The sequence below is a fragment of the Capra hircus genome, chromosome 25, assembly GCF_001704415.2.
Source record: "Capra hircus breed San Clemente chromosome 25, ASM170441v1, whole genome shotgun sequence".
Classification (NCBI taxonomy): Eukaryota; Metazoa; Chordata; class Mammalia; order Artiodactyla; family Bovidae; genus Capra; species Capra hircus.
In genome coordinates this window covers 22,646,594-22,667,446 of record NC_030832.1, presented here as the reverse complement: position 1 = coordinate 22,667,446, position 20,853 = coordinate 22,646,594, and the positions used below count along the sequence as shown (strand labels likewise).

Genomic DNA, 20,853 nt, shown 5'->3' with positions numbered 1-20,853 from the left:
AAAACAGTATGTATAAATTATTTATTTTATTAAAATTACATATAAACCTATATTCATATATAGAAGCATAGATCATTCATTCAACAAATACATGTTAAACGACAAGATATTTATTCAATGTGTTTAGACATTCATTCAAGAAAAATCTACTGAATCTTTTATGTACCAGGCACTGGATTATATTTATGTGTGTACTTTATTATATGCATATTCACCTTTCTCTGGGTACATGGTTCATCTATAGGAGAAAATACTCAGAACACTGGTTATCTTGGATAAGGGGAAGGATTATGGAAGGTCCTCTCTCCTTTGAATGTTTCTAAACTGATGGACCAAAGTTCCAGCAAAGTAGTAGACAGTTCACTACAGATAATTGTTCTGACTCAAATATTAACCAAACATATAGAAAATTATGCTAGGCAAAGTGTGGAGAAAGCAAATCGGCCAGCAAATGACAAAGCTTGAACAGTTCCTACTTATAATCTGTATAAGGGAAACAGAGGACGGGGGAGACATTATTTTCTGTGGAAACTTTCTTAGTAATCTGATCACTAGTCAGTGTCTAAGGCACTGTGGTTGTGTGAAAGAGAAGGCGTACTAGTTATCTGACATTTGTTGTGTTATCTACGTCACCCATCCGAGAAGGCCATCCTCTCTAAGCACATTTTCTGACCTGAATTTTTAATAAGGCCCTTCAACGTCTCTATCAGATACAGATTGAGAATGATGGAACATTCTGGAAGAGTTTTACTATAATTTGAGAGGCTTTAGAAATGAGGAAAGTGTTTGCAAGCATTCATACTTAAAACCTAGAGGAAGGGACTTCCCTGGCGGCCCAGTAGCTAAGACTCCACACTCCTAATATAAGGGGCCCAGGTTTAATCCCTCTTCAGGGAACTAGATCCCACATGCCACAACTAAAAAGATCCTGCATGCCGCAGAAAGATGGAACATCCTGAGTGCTGCAACTAAGACCTGGTGTAGCCAAATATACAAATTTAAAAAAAAATTGAGGTGAAAAATGACGGCAGGGACCAAGCAGGTGACATAAACCAGGAAGTAGGTCCAGTGTGAGACAAGCGCGGGTGGCGGGGTCAGAGCTGGGGAGGACACGACCTGTCTTACCAAGGCAGCTGCTGCCCAGTGACCACCACGCAGGAGTCAGGGTCTGATGTTTTCCAAGATCTGATATTTCCAAGCAAAACTGGAAATCAAGACTTTCATGAAAAATCTCCTGTTTTTGAAATGCTGACAACTAATTTAAATTCTCTTAAAAAAAAAAGATTTAGGATTGGGGACCTACGGACATCTAAGATGAGTCATACCAAGTGAGTGAAAGTTGCTCAGTCATGTCTGACTCTTTGTGACCCCATGGACTATACATACAGTCCATGGAATTCTCTAGGCCAGAATACTGGAGTGGGTAGCCATTCCCTTCTCCAGGGGGATCTTCCCAACCCAGGAATCAAACTGGGGTCTCCTCCATTGCAGGCAAATTCTTTACCAACTGAGCTATCAGGGAAGCCCAAATCGTACCAAAAATCGTTTTAAATTTCTTCCTGGTTAACAGTGGTGGAAGAAGAACATTGTAGCAACAGAAGGATAGATGTAAGTGTGCGCACACACACACACACACACACTAACTCACATTGGATCTTTAAAAAGAAAAGGGGAAAAAAGAGCTGACATGGTCCTACAGCCCAGGTTGTACGACTCAGGTTATGGATACTTGCCCATTTGAAGTGTGTCCTCTGAATGCAAGTCTAAAATGGGTTTTGATAGGAGAGGTTTCAGTCTGCAGAAGATGGGAAAAAGAAAGATGAGGCAAGTAGCTCATTTACCACTAAAACACAGACACTCATACAGACACAACAAGCAGATATTGGGTTGGCTAAAAAGTTTGCTCGGGTTTTTCTATCAGATGTTACGGAAATATCCAACAGACTCCTTGGCCAATCCAATATCACTAGTGTTCAAAGGAAGGACCATGCCAAATGGTCATCTGTTTAATCACACTTGACCTTAGACACATACAGTAAAAGTCTAGGGGATATGAGTCTCAGGTTAGGTCAGCTAAGCTGAGAATCTGCTATCAAATCACAAACGGATCACAACACACGTACTTAGAAACAGCTACAGAAAGGCTAGCAAGAATCGTTCAAATGTTCCAGTATTTTTCAAGTCATCACTATTGTCTTGCCTCTACTCAAACAGAGCTTTTTAAGATAGCTTATTATTTCTCACAGACAAACTAAAAATATTGACTCTGAGACCTAAAGTTTAGTAACATTTATGTGATAACTCCCTCAATCAAGAATCTGCAAAAAACTAGGGAATTCCCTGGTAGTCCAGTGGTTAGGACACTGTGCTTCCACTGCCAGGAGCCTGGGTTTGATCCCTGTTTAGGCAACTAAGATCTCACAGGCCATGGTATGGCCAAAAAAACAAAGAATATGTGAAAAATCAGAAATCAAAGAACCAAGTTCAATATCCCAACAACCATACACAAATGTCAATGCTTTTTAACCCCAGAAAACCACCCTGGGCCGTGAGCCTACCTGCCCTGATTTCACTCAAGAGTTCCAACAAGTTTAGTCACACTCTGTATTTAGTCACACTTCGTAGTGTTCCCAGAACATCAGAATTACATGATAGCACCTTCAAAGCATATTTAATATAAGATATAATTTTATATTTAGAAAGGGTAAAAAAACTTATTTTCATGTGCACACAGTCATATCTGACTCTTTGTGACCCCTTGGACTGTAACCCTCCAGTCTCCTCTGTCCATGGAATTTTCCAGTCAAGAATAATGGAGCGGGTTGCAATTTCCTCCTCCAGAGGATCTTCCCGACGGAGGGATCAAACTCGTGTCTCTTGCATCTCCTGCAGTGGCTAAAGATACAAGGATAAACTAAAAAATTAAAGTTTGAAAATGACCTCCAATTCTCTCTGGATGTCTACAGAATTAGACATCTCTAAAGGATAAGCAGAAACTTCTGTGCTTATCAAAAATTTGATTAAATGTAAGAATTGGGATTTTATTTATATGACCACTATAAAAAGGAGAGTGGATCTGCAGGTTATAACTGCTGGAAAACCTTAACCTTGGTCTTGAAGTCAGGGTTTAAATTTCAGTTCCACCCCTTTCTAGCTAGGTGACTTTAGGCAAATTAACTAAACTTCTCTGAGCCTCAGTTTTCTCATCCTGTAGAAAGGGGTCAATGATACCACTTAATTTACAAGTCGGCTCTGCAGACTGAGGAGGACCATTCAAGTGAAGCATTTAATGGGGGAAGGCAAGAAAAACTCTTGGCAAAGATTAGCAAACTCACCACTTACAACTTGGCAAATTCCTTGAAAACTGAACTCAGAATGGCCCCTGTAACATCTCTTATATAGTAACTGTAACTTCAGCCTCCCAGTCATTCATTCAGAAAATTCTGGATGGACTTCCCTGATGGTCCAGTGGTTGAGAATTCATCTGGCAATGCAGGGTACATGGGTTCAATCCCTGGTCCAGGAAGATTCCACTAAGCCCAAGTGCCACAACCACTGAAGTCCAACTGCCCAAGAGCCTGTGCTCCGCAACAAGAGGAGCCACCAGAATGAGAAGCCCTCAGAACACTAGAGAGTAGCCCCTGCTTGCCACAACCAGAGAAAGTCTACACAGCAACCAAGACTCAGCACACAAGTATATATATACATATGCTATTATTACTTTTTACAAAACGAATTTTACTACATATCTATTCTGGGGCCAGGCACCTTTCTATATCCTAGGGATAAAGAAGTAAGCAAAATACACACCAAGATTCAGATTAATACACAACACTGTTAATCAACTGTCCACAAATTTTTTTAAATTCAGATTACTAATCTACTATAAGTCACTTTTTTGTTAATGTTCAGGGGAATTACATAAAGAGAGAGAAGAGTCACAAAGGACGGTATATTTCCTGTTGATGACTGCACAATACATTGGAATGAGGGTCCTGGGGCAAGAAAGAGAGTAGGGAGGGGATGAAATGTGAGGTTTCCCACATCCAGATCTGCGGTCTCCCAGGAGCTGGTTCTGAATCCCACCAGGCTCTTGCTTCTGGCCAAAGCCACACTTACTTAATGCTGTGCAGCTTTCTTGTGACTATCATCGGAAAGTCGATTTCAAAATATTTTCTTGGTAGAAGATCTTCATCCTGAGGAAAAAAAAAAAACAGAGAGTAATCTTTATACAAGGTTTCCCCCGTGGCTCAGTGGTAAAGAACCTGCCTGCTAATGCAGGAGACACAGGTTTGATCCCTAGGTCAGGAAGATCCCCTGGAGAAGGAAATGGCAACCCACTCCTGTACTCCTGCCTGGGAAATCCCATGGACAGAAGAGCCTGGTGGGCGACAGTCCATGGGACCCAACTTTGAGCACATCTGCAATTTTTATATAATTATTGCTCATACATTTACCGATCACTTTCATGTACCAAGTCCTAGGGACCCAGAGAACAATGGCAGTGCTTCAGGATTTAAAATCAGGGTAATGAGGACTTTCCTGGCAGTCCAGTGATTAAGACTCACACTTCTACTGCTGGGAGCAAGGGTTTGGTCCCTGTTGGGAGAACGAAGATCCCACATGCCGCAAAGAGTGGTCAAAATAAAAAAATTAATTAAAATCAGGGGAATGATATAGTCGGAAATGTTCTCTCCAATTTACTTGGTCTCAGCATCAAGAACGGATGGAGGGGGAAAGGAGATTATTGTAGTCATCCAAGAGAGAAGTGATGGGGAGTCTAAACCAGGAGAACGGATGTTACGAGGTGGTCTGGAAGGAGGACAGGAGAGTATTTCTCAAAAACTCAGCTTGACACCTATTAGAGAGGGTCAAGAAACCAATATGGTGGGTTGTAACCAGCAGACTAGGGGTGAAATAAAATAAAGTAATATACATCAGAAATTTTCACATGGAATTAGGGTCAGCATTATTTTGTGATATATAGTGGGGTGGGGTGGGGTGAGGTGGTAAACAGCAGGTACTCTGGAGCACGGGGATGGGCGAAAGGTTCAAATCCCCACTCCACCACCTGTTTGCTGTAAGGCCTTGGGACAGCCACTAAAATCCCTGGGCCAATGTTTCCTTGTTTGAAAAGTAGAGAAAACGAGTAACACCTCATAGGGTTGTGAGGATTCAAGAAGAAACATATGAGTAACACTCAATGGAGCCTGCCCTTAGCAGGCATCGTGGGTGCCCTTATATCTTGTGTGCACAGACATATGTACATAGATTTCGGGCCTCACTAGGGTGTACAGTTTTTTTTTTACTGTGGCTATAATTTTAAAAGGTGTGAAACACACACACACAGCCCTGCTTCCCTCTTTTGCTTTTTCTCGCTTCATCAGTGGTTATACCCCCATCCAGTCACCTACGGTTGTGCTATAATTCTCTCCAGCTTCTCCTCCCTGTCCAATCAATAACTTTGCCCCAAATGTATGCAAATGGGTTTCCCAGTGGCTCAGAGGTAAAGAATCCACCTGCAATTCTGGAGGCACAGGAGACTCAGATCCGATCCCTGGGCTGGGAAGATCCCTTGAGGAAATGGCAACCCAGTCCAGTATTCTTGCCTGGAGAATCCCATAGACAGAGGAGCCTGGTGTGCTACAGTTCATGTGATCACAAAGAGTTGGACAAGACTAAGCAATTGCACACACACACACAAATATAGGCAAATATGAAATCACTATGCAATAATACTATGAAACTAACATAATATTATGTCAAATTATATGATATCACTTATATATGGAATCTAAAAAAAATGATACAAATGAACTTATGTACAAAACAGAAACAGACCCACAGACACAGAAAACAAACTTATGGTTATCAAAAGGGAAAGAGGGAGGGATAAATTGGGAATTTTATATATATATACACTGCTGTGTGTTTAGTCACTCAGGCCAATCTGACTTCTTTCGACCCTCTGGACTACAGCCCGCCAAGCTCCTCTGTCCATGGGATTCTCCAGTCAAGAATACTGGAGTGGGTTGCCATGCCCTCTTCAAAGGGATTTTCCCGACCCAGAAATCAAACCAGGGTCTCTTGCACTGCAGGTGGATTCTTTACCAGCTGAGCTATCAGGGAAGCCCATATATACACACTGCTGCTGCTGCTGCTAAGTCACTTCAGTCGTGTCCGATTGTGTGACCCCAGAGATGGCAGCCCACCAGGCTCCCCCGTCCCTGGGATTCTCCAGGCAAGAACACTGGAGTGCGTTGCCATTTCCTTCTCCAATGCATGAAAGTGAAAAGTGAAAGGGAAGTTGTTCAGCCGTGTCCAACTCTTAGCGACCCCATGGACTGCAGCCCACCAGGCTCCTCTGTTCATGGGATTTTCCAGGCAAGAGCACTGGAGTGGGGTACTATGTAGAAAATAACAAACAAGGACCTACTGTAGAGCACAGCATACCATACTAAATATTTCACTGTAACCTCTAAGGGAAAAAACATATATGTATAACTGACTCACTCTGCTGTAACACATTGTAATTCAACTGTACTCAGATGCATCTTCAGCTGTGAAGACAAAAACACCACCTCCATTTGCCTGTAGCAGCTCATCACACCCTAAGACTTAGCAAGAAACAACAACCTGGCCCTACAACCTGGCCAACATACCCAGAAAGGGGCTGATATCCAGAGCCTGGTGGGGGCTTCTTTGGTGTAGAATAGGACAAACAAAAAGGCAGGGTAAGGATGATACCCTAGTTTCTGACTTGAGCGATTCGGCAGGTAAGAGTACCATTTTTTAAGACAGTAAGGAGAGATGGCCCCTTCATGGATCACCGCCTTGTTGTGGGAGAAGGGGCTTACATAACTCAGTGAAGTTATGAGCCATGCCATGCAGGGTCACCCAAGACGAACAAGTCAAAGTGAAGAGTTCAGGCAAAATACGATCCACTGGAGGAGAGAATGGCAAACCACTCCAGTATTCTTGCTGCAAGAATCCCATGAACAACATGAAAAGGCAAAAAGATATGACACCGGAAGATGAGCCCCCGCCCCTCAGGTCAGAAGGTGTCCAATATACTACTGGAGAAGAGTGGAACAAACTCCTGGAGACAGTGAAGAACAGGGGAGCCTGGCGTGCTGCAGTCCAAGGGGTCAGAAAGAGTCGGACACGACTTAGCTACTGAACAACAGCAGCAAATGAGAGACGGAGGACAGGTAGGAAGTGGGAGCAGATCTGCCCAAGGACAGAGTGATGGGGGCGGAAACCGTGAGCACGCACTTCCCGGTAGGAAGGTGACCCCTAAGGGCAAGGAACAGAATGAGGAGATCCACCCACATGGAAAGGGTCCTCAGTTAAAATTTCAGGGGATCTGGTTTGGGAGAAGGAGGGGAAGAAGACAGAATGAGGAAGAAGGAGAGGGAAGGAAGAAGAAAGAAACAAACAAACAAAACTAAGGGATAAGATGGTTTCCTGCCATCAGAGGAAACCTGGGCTCACCCACCCGCAGCCGTTCACTCTCGGAATTGCAACACACACCTGCTGCATGACTGCAGAGCACGGCTAGGTAAAAGCTGTCTGAAGATATTCGGAGGATATGTTGAAAGGATACACTGAAATGACTTTTGCTAATAAATTCTACAACAGCTTTCAAGAACTTCTATTCACAAGGTACGGAGCAATAAGAACACCCTAAAATTGGGACTTCCCTGATGTTCCAGTGGTTAAGAATCTGCCTACCAAGGCAGGAGACTCGGGTTCAATCCCTCATCCAGCAAGATTCCACATGCCATGGGGTTACTGAACCCATGCATCACAGCTACTGAGCCGGTGCTCTAGAGCCTGAGCTCTGGACCAAGATAAGTCCCTACAATGAGAAGTCCGCACACTGCAACTAGAGAAAGCCTGTGTGCAGCTGCGAAGACCCAGCGCAGTCAAAAAAGCTACTTAAAAAAAATAAAATAAAAAAGGCCTAAAATTCCAGAAGACCACAAGGACAATCCAACACAAATAAATGAGGGACAGCATTGAGTCCTACATCACTTCTTACTTTTGAAAGAGCTTTCCCAGGCACTTGGGCACTTGATCCTCCTAAGAATTCTGAATAAGGGATCACTGTCAAAAGAAAGTTTCTAAAAGACACACCAGGAGATTTTAACAAACAGCCATCCTCTTTCTTAGCTTTCAGAAAGGGGCAAAATGGCTCTGGCAAGTGATGCTTCAACTTTTCATTCTGCGATTCTCTGTGGCCCTTCCGACACCACTCCCAAGCAGCTCACAGGGCACAGGAGGCAGGGAGACACCCAAAGCTGAGCATGGCCACTGGGAGGCAGCCAGGAACAGCCATGAAGAAGGGGGCTTCCTCAAAGATCCAACGTGATTAACTGCTTCACAGGTGGCCAAAATTGAGACTGCTTCCCATCCACACCCGAACCTCTGGTTGGGCAGAAACCGAATCCAAGGGCCACCAAGAACCAAGGCCCCTCTGTGATGACATAGAAGGGTGGGATGGAGGGGTGGGAAGAAGGCTGAAGACGGAGGGGATATATGTACACTGATTCACTTGGGCTTCCCTGGTGGCTCAGATGGTAAAGAATCCGCCTGCAGTGCGGGAGACCTGGGTTCAATCCCTGGATTGGGAAGATCCCCTGGAGGAGGGCATGGAAACCCCCTCCAGTACTCTTGCCTGGAGAATCCCATGGACAGAGGAGCATGGAGGGCTACAGTCCATGGTGTTGCAAAGAGTTGGACACGACTGAGGGACTAAGCACAGCATAGCTGATTCACGTTGTTGTACAGCAGAAACTAACACAACATTGGAAAGCAATTATACTCCAATTAAAAAATAATTAAAAAAAAAGAACCAAGGACCCTTACAGGGTTTCACTTGCCCTTTATTTCTGGCTCATGACAAGATCAACTTTCCCTATTCTTGCCTGCTGCCTGAAGACGGGCCTCTGTGACTGCTCAGTCTTGAGCCCCTGAGATTAAAAGGAATGAGCTCACACGGTCGTGGCCCCAGAAAGCCTGTGACTTTGCAGCTGAGCCTCTGCAGGGGCAGCTGGGGGTGCCGTCCCAGGTGGAAAGAGCCCGAGACATCACGATCAATGGAAAGATTTCCCTGCTCTTTTATAGAGGCACATACAGCTCTAGAGCAGGGATTAGCAAACTTTCTGGCAAGAAAGTAAGCAGTTCGGCCTTGGCAGACCCGAAGATCTGTCGTAACTACTCAGCCCTGCTGTCCAAGTGCCAGAGCAGCCATGGGTAAGATGTAAATAAATGTGCGTGGCTATATTCCAATAAAACTTTATTCACAAAACAGGTGGCAGGCTGGATTTGGCCTGTGCAACCTTTGCTCTAAGGGAGCAAATAAGATAATATTTGTCTTAAAAAGAAGACCTTAAGATTTAAAAAAAAAAAATCCTTCAGATCAATATAATTATCAAATAATTACAGATTTCCAAATTTCCACATAGGACTTTGAGGCCCTGTGCTAGTCCCCTTTCTCGCCTCTTTTTCTTTTAATAATTCTATTAATTTTTGGCTGTGTGGGGTCTTCACGGCTGTGCGGGCTTTTCTCTAGTTTCAGCGTGCAGTGTCTACTCTCTAGTTGCTGTGTCTTCTCCTGTTGCGTAGGACAGGCTCCCGGGCAGGCAGGCTTCTGCAGTTGCGGTACATGGGCTCAGTGGCTGGGGCGCCTGGGCTCTAGAGCACAGTCTCAATAGTTGGGGTACATGGGCTTAGCTGCTCTGTGGCACGTGGGATCCTCCCTGGATTGAACCCGTGGCTCGTGCATTTATTTGGCAGGCGGATTCTTATTCACTGAGCCACTGGAGAAGCCCCTTGTCTCTGTTTCTTACAAGGGGCACATATGCCTCCGTGTACCTTGCTCAGAAATTAAAATCTCAGATTTATTAATGATTAACCCACCTACAAGATGGAGGTAAAAGAAAAAAAAACATGGCCAAGTCCAAAGGGTGTCAGGTCGAAGGAGGGACCTCTCCAGCAGCCCGTATTAATGCCGGCAGTACACACTCTTTTACACTGCATTCTGTGCCACAGAGCGGCAGCTGTTGAGCCTGTGCTCTAGAGCCCGGGAGCCACAACTCCTGAGTCTGTGCCCTAGAGCCCCTGCTCTGTAACGAGAAGCCCCCACAGTGAGAGGCCCAGGCCCTGCATCCAGAGAGGAGTCCCCACTTGCCGCAACTAGAGAAAAGCTCGCAGCAGCGAAGACCCAGCACAGCCATAAATTAATAGATTAAAAAAAAAAAAAAGCACATCATAAATATCAGTTATCTTATCCAGAAGGAAGAATGCAGCGGCAAATGATTAACAACACCAGGGCCATGCTGAGGCCACTGATTTTTGAGTTAAAAAAGGTTAAGAGTTCTTATGACCAAAGACCTTCTTATCAGGTGACAGGGGACAAAACAGATAATGCAGGTTGACTTCTGCCTATACCCTCTGATTTATCTTGTTCTGTCTGCACAAAATCTGGAGAATGCACATACCCACTACTGCCACCTGATGGAGGAACCAAGAAAAATCTGTACAAACCTACCAAAAAAAAAGTGAAAGAAAGAAAAATGCCACCAGTGAGACATTTGTAGGGAAAAGGTTTGGTGATAAAATCCAGTCCAGGAATCAAAGATCAGGACTTCAGCCCTGGGTCTGCCACTAACCAGACCCACCTTTCCTTTACCTGTGAGTGAGTGTAATCACACTGCCCTTGAACAACCCCAAACAGAATAGTTGAGGAATCAAATCAGAGAATGACTTCAAAAAGGCTTTGGATCATGTTATCTTTACCCAGTCTTGCAAATCTCCCTATGTTACTACCTAAGACACTGTTATTCTAACAATAAAATCTTCAGGTCTCATCAAAATTACAAACACGTGTGTTTTTGTCTCAGCAGTTCTACTGGTAGAATTCTTTCTCCTGATACATTTCCACACATGCAGAGGAAAATGTACCCAAGGAATTGTATTATAACCCTGTTTGAGGCAGCAAAATGTGAGCAACAACCCACATATCTTCACTAGGGCCCTGGTGGGATAAAGTACAGAGCTGATCGAAGTTGTAGGGGATGGGAGACAGGCTGTCACCCCATTTTAATCCATTTTTTCAAGTTTTTGAACCAGGTGAACATCTTCAACAAACTAAATTAAAACGACTGAAGAAAAGGGGGGAAATTTACCTTTAACATCCAGAAGGTGGTATCCATCCCGGCCCCAAGATTTAGAATTTGACAATTACATTCTGTCTTCCGTAGAAATGCCTTTGTAAGCTGACTGACGCCATGGACTCGAGCAAAATATCCTAAGCGACAGACAGAGAAGCAAGCTATCACTTGGTGACGACAGGAATAATCCGTGCAAAGCCCACAGTGCTAGGGAGAGCAGAACAATGCTGTGCCCTTCTTCACGGTCAGGAGAAACAATGATTTCCAAATTCTCCCTTTTAAGAAAAAAAAAAACTAGCTGGTTGGACCAAAATAAGTATAAACTACTTAATGGTAGTTTAAGAAAAATAAAATGCCCTGTCCTGTTACTTGGGAAAGACGAGTGTCTTTTATCAAGACATCTGATCCAAATGTCCTCTTGAAAAGGTGCTTTTTCACGGCTCCAGGGGAAGTTAATGAGTACTCTGCTAAAACTTGTCTGCAATGCAAGAGAAGCAGGAGATGCTGGTTTGATCCCTGGGGTTGGAAGATCCCCTGGAGGAGGGCATGGCAACCCACTCCAGTATTCTTGCCTGGAGAATCCCATGGACAAAGCCTGGTGAGCTACAGTCCACAGGGTCCCAAAGAGTTGGACACGATTCAGGGACTGAGCACACATGGAAAATAACATTTTTAGGTCAGGAAATTGAGCAGATGAACGTCAAAGCAGAGGGCCATGATTCTTCTCTTGTTGCTTTCACCTCCATCCTGTATGGGTTACAGCCTCTATGTTTACAAAATGGCATCACCAACATGAGGGTGGCAAAGAGGGGAAGCGGAGATGCCAGCAAGTGGTGGCCTAATTAATGGATTTGTTAAGCTCTAGGGTGAGGAGCTGGAACAAAGGAGATGGGAAACCCAGAAGGGAGACAGGAAGATAGCAGCTGTCTGTTCTAATGGCCTGATACTCAAGGTGTAAATGCTTTAAGAGCAAAATTTGAGAGTAGTATTCAGAAACTTTGGCATCTGACAGAGAAATTTTAGTGAATGTGCTGATAAATAATTTGGGGGGATTCCTTAACAGTCTAGTGGTTAGGACTCTGTGTTTCCACTGCCAGGGACCAGAGTTCTATCCCTGGGCAGGGAACTAAGATCCCACAAAGCTGTGTGGTTCGGCCAAATAATCAATTGATAACCCCTACATGACTTATAAACAAACAAATACTTTGGGCTTGTGTTTGCATTTTATTTTTCTAGTAAATCACCTTTTTTTTTTTTTTTTTGCTGCACTATGAACCATGCAAGATCTTAGTTCCCCAATCAGAGCTCAAACCCGTGCTCCCTGCAGTGGAAGGATGGAGTCTTAACTGCTGGACTGCTAGGGAAATGCCTCTAGTAAATCATCTTTATTGTATTCTGCAGAATATCATCCACAATGGTTTCAATTTCAGGAAAAACTGTCCTCACCTCAGACGTTTGGGCAGTGCCCTCCTCCTGGGCTGGAGGTCCCCAGTCTAGAGATGTGGACCCGGGAAAGGAAGAAGGAAGGGGGCTGCCACGCGGCCCAGGGCTACAAAGAACGGCGGCTGCCTGCCTCCAGAATATTCCCTGGGAAATCTGTCTGGACAGCAGCGGAGGCGGGCTTCAGGAAGGCCTCTTTGCCAGGCCTCGCCCGGGCTAACTGCTGCCCAATTTTACCCTCATTCAATGTTAACTACCAAGTCCTTCTCTTCAGAAACCACCATTTACACATTTCTTTGCAGTTCTTACAGAACCCACCTACAGGACCCATCTTTAGGGCCAAGATTCCCCCCTACCCACAAGAATCATGGTCCGTGGTCAGTTTTTCAATCTGGCTGCAACTAAGTCACACTCCTGTCTCAAACCCTTTGACTTCCTTGCTAGAAATTACTTGCAGAACCTTACAGTGTTACTAACAAAATAGGGCAACAACAACAAAAATAACCCCCTACATGAACAGACAGCACTCAGTAAAAGATATGTAAGTGGCTTTTAAACGAGTTTCAACCACACCTTAAAATAAGAGGAGTGTAAAACACCATTTTTCATGTACCAGAGGAACAAAGATTAAAAATTTCGTAAGACACTGTGCTGGTGTGGAAGGTGGGAAACGAGCACTCTGGTGGAGACAGTACACCCCAGAACTCTCTTTTTAAAAATGAATTCCTAGAACCCCAGGGATTCATGAGATGTAGGGAAGGGAGCTGGGCACTTGCCTCTGTTAATTTCAGGCGCCTTCCTCTCTTTAGAGAGTCTCACCAAATGCTGGATGTAAGGGTCCTGCCAGTAGCCAATGCTCACTGCAAACCTGAAAGAGATGGAAAAGGAAACAGGTGATTAGAGAGCAGGGTCAGGCCAGGTTCCGTGGGCAGGTTCCCAGGAACCAGGTCAAGGATCCAAAGATTCATCTCTGGCCAAATTATGCAACTGGAGGTTATCATAATAAGCCAAGTCAGAAAAAGAAAGATAAATGCCACATGATATCACTTACATGTGGAATCTAAACTATGACACAAATGAACCTCTCCATGGAACAGAAACGTTTGCCGACAAAGGGCCGTCTAGTCAAGGCTGTGGTTCTTCCAGCAGTCGTGTTTGGATGTGAGAGTTGAACTATAGAGAACGCTGAGCACCAAAGAACTTTTGAACTGTGGTGTTGGAGAAGACTCCTAAGAGTCCCTAGGACTGCAAGGAGATCCAACCAGTCCATCCTAAAGGAGATCAGTCCTCAATACTCACTGGAAGGACTGATGCTGAAGCTGAAACTCCAATACTTTGGCCACCTGATGCAAAGAACTGACTCATTGGAAAAGACCCTGATGCTGGGGAAGATTGAAGGCAGAAGGAGAAGGGGACGACAGAGGATGAGATGGTTGGATAGCATCACCGACTCAATGGACATGAGTTTGAGCAAGCTCCGGGAGTTAGTGATGGACAGGAAAGCCTGGTGTGCTTCAGTCCATGGGGTCGCAAAGAGTCGGACTGAGCGACTGGACTGAACTGAACTGATGGAACAGAAACAGATCATGGACATAGAGAGCAGACTGGCGGTTGTCAAAGGGGAGGGGACCGGTGGAAGGATGGAGAGGAAGGTTGGGGTTAGCAGATGTCGGCTATTACATATAGAATGTATAAACAACAAAGCCCTACTGTATAGCAGAGAATTATATTCAATATCCTACATTAAACCATAACAGAAAAGAATATTTTGAAAAAGAACGTATGTGTAGGAGTACACACACACACACATATATATGTACAACTGAATCACTATGTTGTCAGCATTAATTAACACACTGTAAATCCACTACAGTTCAATTTTTAAAAATGAAAGGTTAAATAACATTTAATGCTCCAGCACAAGTTTAAACAGACTCATCCATCCATCCACCTTTACATTCACAGTCACTCCCGTCACACTTCCCACCACAGTCATTTCTTACCTCTCTCTTCCCGCATATCATTAATTCCTTTCCCAGGACCCTAAACAGCAAGTAAGCTCACCTCATATTTCATACAGCTCTTCGAACATTTATTCACACAGCAAACTCACTGGCCAGAGCTAGTCAGGTAACTGCTCAAACAAGAGTTTTGTGTCTAGGGGAAGGGAGACCCAAAAATAAAGAGCAAGTATCACTAATAACTACGAAAGTATTTCTCCTGACTCTCACAGTCTTTTCATGTCCCTTAAGGAGGCTGCAGTGGAGAAACCAGGAACCAATAAAACAGCTACAATCTGGAAAGTGCCAGGGTAGCCTAAAGGTTCTCAACCCTAGTCTACACTACAAGCAACGATAGATGCCGTGGTCCAAGCCTGGGAGCTAAAGCCCTGATTACCATTGGAAATCTCCTGGCAAACATAAGTGGAACCAGCCTCAGGATAAATGAGAAGTCAGGGAAGGAATCTGGATCCCTAAGGCCATACTATACCCCCCAGGGGCCCAGAGCCTTCTCTATCACACAATGAAAATTTAGTGAGATAATAAATGTCTTTACCACTTACATCAAATTGAGCCAGGCTTCTGTTACTTACAACCTTATTCATCCTAAGTGATATCCCGCATGATACATCTACTCCACATTGCCTGGTAAGTAAGCTGAAACTTAAAGAGTGCGTGTGTGTGTGTGTGTGCGTGCGTGTATGGTGTCAACCAATTAGGTTCTAAGCTCCCAGATGCACAAATTACATCTTTTCTTCATACCTACCAACAAGGCTCATGGGCTCAGTCGCTCAGTCATGTCCAATTCTTTGCGACCCCATTGACTGTGGCCCCGCCAGGCTCCTCTGTCCATGGGATTTCCCAGGCAAGATTACTGGAGTGGGTTGCCATTTCCTACTCCAGGGGATCATCCCAACCCAGGGATCAAACCCGTGACTCCTGAGTTTCCTACACTGGCAGGCAGATTCTTTACCACTGCGCCACCTGGGAAGCCCCTACCAACAAGGCTTGCTGCTGCTGCTAAGTCGCTTCAGTTGTGTCCGACTCTGTGCAACCCCACAGACAGCAGCCCACCAGGCTCCGCTGTCCCTGGGATTCTCCAGCCAAGAACACTGGAGTGGGTGGCCATCTCCTTCTCCAATGCATGAAAGTGAAAAGTGAAAGTGAAGTCGCTCAGTCATGTCCGACTCTTAGCGACCCCATGGACTGCAGCTTGCCAGGCTCCTCTGTCCATGGGATTTTCCAGGCAAGAGTACTGGAGTGGGGTGTCATTGCCTTCTCCGACCAACAAGGCTTACTGCTGCCTTAACAGCAACAGCTGCTGAATTCTGTACAAACATGCCCCCCAGTCTCCTGCACCCATGGCTGCACATCCAAAAGCATTCACAAGGAAGCACACATGAGAAACACCCAAAATACTAAAGAACACAATTTGCTAAAAGCCTAGACTGTCCAAGGAGAACAGCAGACCAAGTTTTACAAAGCAAAGTTGCTCAGTTGTCTAAAAGAGTGGTTCTCAGGAATTCCCTGGAGGTCCAGTGCTTAGTGGAGAAGGCAATGGCACCCCACTCCAGTACTCTTGCCTGGAAAATCCCATGGATGGAGGAGCCTAGAAGGCTGCAGTCCATGGGGTCGCTAAGAGTTGGACACGACTGAGCAACTTCACTTTCACTTTTCACTTGCATGCATTGGAGAAGGAAATGGCAACCCACTCCAGTATTCTTGCCTGGAGAATCCCAGGGAGAGAGGAGCCTGGTGGGCTGCCGTCCCACACAGAGTCGGACACGACTGAAGCGACTTAGCAGCCAGTGCTTAGGTGGAGAAGGCAATGGCAACCCACTCCAGTACTCTTGCCTGGAAAATCCCATGAACAGAGGAGCCTGGTGGGCTGCAATCCATGGGGTCACTAAGAGTCGGACACGACTGAGCAACTTCATTTTCACTTTTCACTTTCATGCACTGGAGAAGGAAATGGCAACCCACTCCAGTGTTCTTGCCCGGATAATCCCAGGGACGGGGGAGCCTGGTGGACTGCCATCTATGGGGTCGCACAGAGTCAGACACGACTGAAGCGACTTAGCAGCAGCAGCCAGTGCTGAGGACTTCACTGCTCAAGGTGAGGGTTCAATTCCTGATTGGGGAACTAAGATACACATCTCAACCAATAAGAGTAGTGCTTTTTGAACAATGAGTTGTATCACAAAATCAATGTAATAGTTTGCAAATCTCCATTTTAAAAAATGAAGTAGAACACAGTAAAGCAGAAAATAGCAGCACCATATTATATTGGAGAAGCCAGGACTGTTTTGGGGAAACTTTTGTTTCAATGTGTGTTGGGTATATACGCGCTATGGAAAAAGTGTTTTTGAGAACTCCCTGGCGGTCCAGCGTTAGACTCTCAACTCTGAGCTTCCACTGCAACAGACATAGGTTCAGTCCCCGGTGGGGGAACTAAGATCTCAGAAGCAATTACAAAAAAGAAAAAAAAAAAAAAAGAAACACTGATTTAGGAATCATTTCTCGCCATCTAGTGGTAAAAGTCATATGTGCAGTTGAAGCAAGACCGGTAGATGATGTAGATGTGATGAGAATACACATCAAACTGTTCCTGCCCGAACATCCAGGACAAGAATCCTGTCGACAACACAGAACCACTGTTGACTACTCCCCACAGAGAAGGCACTTGCTCCACCACCAAGAAGCTCGAACTGCTGAAAGCCTGATCAATTTGCCTCCCTCTAAGTGTTCCCTGCTGGATTCATTAGTGGCCTCTTGGATAACAAGGAGCAGTTTCTATTCCTTCCAACTCTGCATTATCAGCTGATTTAATGCTATTGATTCAGTCCAGTAATGTTTATTGAGTGTCTAGCAGTATTTATTGTCTGCTAAGTGCCAGGCATTAGATTACAGTGGTGAACAGAACCGAGAAGTGACAGAGACAGAGATCATGACAAACGAGGGATGTAATTATACGGTGAACGGAGGAGCTGGAGTAGAGGTTAAAGGGAAAGCCTCTCTTACAGGGCGTGGCTGAGCTGAGTCCTAGAGAATTAGGGAAGGCCAGGAGAACGCAATGGCACCCCACTCCAGGACTCTTTCCTGGAAAACCCCATGGACGGAGGAGCCTGGTAGGCTGCAGTCCATGGGGTTGCAAAGAGTCGGACACAACTGAGCGACTTCACTTTCACTTTTCACTTTCACGCATTGGAGAACGAAATGGCAACCCACTCCAGTGTTCTTGCCTGGAGAATCCCAGGAACAGGGGAGCCTGGTGGGCTGCCGTCTATGGGGTCGCACAGAGTTGGAAACGACTGAAGTGACTCAGCAGCAGCAGCAGCAGCTGTGCAAAAGGCATTCAAGACAGCAGGAACTGCAGGCAGAAAAGCTCAGGGGCGGGGGTGGATGAGGAATGTTCCAGAAGCAGGAAATAGGGAGGGCTGGAGGAGAATAAGAAAACAGGAGAAACTGGAGAGGATGCTGGAGAGAGAACCAGACTCAGGTTATACAGGGCCTTGCAGGAGCCTGGCATGGATCCTCACAGCACATGGGGCGTGGTCAGTGATGTCTAGCAGTACAAAAAGGTGGGGCAAGGCATGGACATAAGCCAAGGACCCCCCCAATCACTTGGGGAGACACATGGACATAACCCAAGGACCCCTGATCACTAGTTCCCATGACTCCTGCTTCCTAAGGTTACCATCACATGTCTCTCCCCAGTCCTCAAATCCAGATGACTGCTAGTGGGTACCATGCCTCAGAGTTAAAAAGGATCTCACAGCTTGGCCTGGCAGAGCAGCCAAGAAGACTAACACACTGCTGGGAAGAGGAAGCAACCTAAGTGTCCATCACAGAGGAGAAGATAAAGAAGATGTGGTCCATACAAACAATGGAATATCACTCAGCCAAAAAAGGAATGAAACTGGGTCATTTGTAGCTATGCGGATGGACCTAGAGACTGTCACACAGAATGAAGTAGGTCAGAAAGAGAAAACCAAACATTGTGTATTAATGTATATATGTGGAATCTAGAAAAACGGTAGAGATGATCCTATTTGCAAAGCAGAAACAGAGACACAGACACAGAGAACAAACGTATGGCTACCAAGCAGGGGAAGGGAAGATGGTGGGAGGAACTGGGAGATTGGGATTGACACACGTACACTATTGATACTATGTATAAAAGAGCTAGTGAGAACCTACTGTAGAGCTCAGGGAACTCTACTTACTGCTCTGTGGAGACCTGAGTGGGAAGGAAATCCAAAAGGGAGGCGATATATGTATACGTAAGGCTGATTCATTTTGCTATATGGTAGAAACTACCACCACAATGTAAAGCAACTATATTCCAATGAAAATTAACTTAAAAATAAATAAAAAATAAAGTTAAAAAAAAATAGTACTGAACTGTGACGAACCGCTTTGACTATAAGGGACTCACCAGATGTCAACATTTAGCAATGAAATAACTAACGAGAGGAATATTTACCATTTTTAAATGATGCTATTCTGTTTCTTTCTAAATTAATTTTTCCCATCAAAAAATTAATATTGTCTTTATAACAAGAGCAACAGTAAGTTTGGCCATGATGCAACTGATACCTTGTGCTGCAACTACTGAAGCCCGAGTGCCCTAGAACCCACGCTCCACAGCAAGAGAAGCCACTGCAATGAGAAGTCTGCCCACCACCACTAGAGAAAGCCCGAGAGCAGCAACAAAGACCCAGCGCGGCCAAAAAATTAAATAAAAAAAAGAGCAACAGTAACTTTGGACTTCATAAACAAACATAAAAGCCAATTATCACACTAGAAAAATAACGTGTAACAAGTCACAAGGACTCATTAACAAGGGAAAAAACAAGTATCACAGAAGAATGGGTAAAGGACAAAAATGAACCACTCACAAAAGAAGCAACGGGCCAGTGAACCCACAAAAAGCTCAGCCTTACTGATGATCACAAATAAAAACAAAATGAAGATGAAAGCAAAACCAGAGAGCAGCAGGGCTCCTATCAAACCTGAAATAAAACTCGTTTTCAGTAGAACCTGGCTTTGGAGAGGGATGAGAAGAGGCCCCTGGGGCACCACTGCCCAAACTGGTAACTGGCAGTCATGCTTCAAGGCACTGTGGCAACAGGTACAAAAAGCCAGTTACGTGTGAAACACAACGGCCGACAGTCCCACTTACAGGGATTTTATCCTTAGGAAATAACTAGGAATGAACACAAAGATTTTTTTTTTTATAAGACCACTGAACCCGGACTTACAGTATCAGGTCGACAAGATAGGCTACAAGATTACACGGCCAGGACATCCCTAAGTTTGTTAGAATGGATGCACAAGACATATAAAGTAGGTAGTGAAATGTTGACAGCGGGGATCTCCCTGGTGCTGTGCACCTAGCTGTCACAGCCACAATCGCACTCATTTCCCAAACTCAGAAAACATCCCTTCCATCTGAATATCATGATTTCATGCTGCAAACTCAGAATCGAAGAGTCAAAAATCTCAGATTTGGAAAGACCTGAAAGAGTCACTCAATATTCATTCAATCCACTACTGCTTTCAAAATGTTTATGACACTCACGTACCACCTAGTCACAGAAATATGTCTTTTTCAAAAATTGATTTTACTGAAGTATAGCTGATTTACAATGTTATGTTAATTTCTCTTGTACAGCAAAGTGACTCAGCTATACATATATTCAATATATTTGTTTTCATAATCTTGTCCATTATACTTTATCACTGGATACTAAATACAGTTCCCTGGGCTATACAGTAGGACCTTATTGCTTACCAATCCTATATATAATAGCTTGTACCTGCTAACCCCAAACTCTCAATCCTTCCCTCTCCCACACCCTCTCCCCAAAGTAGTATGTCTTTAAATAAACTCAATTTTCTTAGTACTCAGCTCTGACGTGCTACCTAATATTTCCTTCTAACACACACTGTAACAAATACCTAACTATTAACATTTAAAACATCTATCCCTGTCCCGCCTAAAACCATCTCACATTCCTCCCGTGGGAAACACTGATCTGGCCCAACCACCTATTCATTAAAGAAACATTTATTGATTCTGTCCTATTCGCATGAGTGTCGACTGCAATACTGGAAAATTCATGGAAAGTTGTGAAACGCCCTCCAACAGGGATTTCTTCATCTGAGGATTCAGGGAATGGGAAGGGACCCTCCCTGCTGTCTCAGACTAGCAGGAACAAGGCAGCGGCTGG

At 44.6% G+C, this 20,853-nt stretch overlaps 1 protein-coding gene across 1 annotated transcript in view; it reads right to left on the bottom strand.

The window, feature by feature from the left end:
• Positions 1-20,853, bottom strand: part of LCMT1 (leucine carboxyl methyltransferase 1) — a 67,447-nt gene that overhangs the window by 28,285 nt on the left and 18,309 nt on the right. Inside the window, exons 2-5 of the mRNA XM_005697619.2 lie at positions 13,394-13,485; positions 11,193-11,314; positions 4,120-4,196; positions 1,734-1,795 (exon numbers count right to left, since the gene is read on the bottom strand). Coding sequence (XP_005697676.1) covers positions 1,734-1,795; positions 4,120-4,196; positions 11,193-11,314; positions 13,394-13,485 — 353 coding nt within the window. The remainder of the gene's footprint in view (positions 1-1,733; positions 1,796-4,119; positions 4,197-11,192; positions 11,315-13,393; positions 13,486-20,853) is intronic.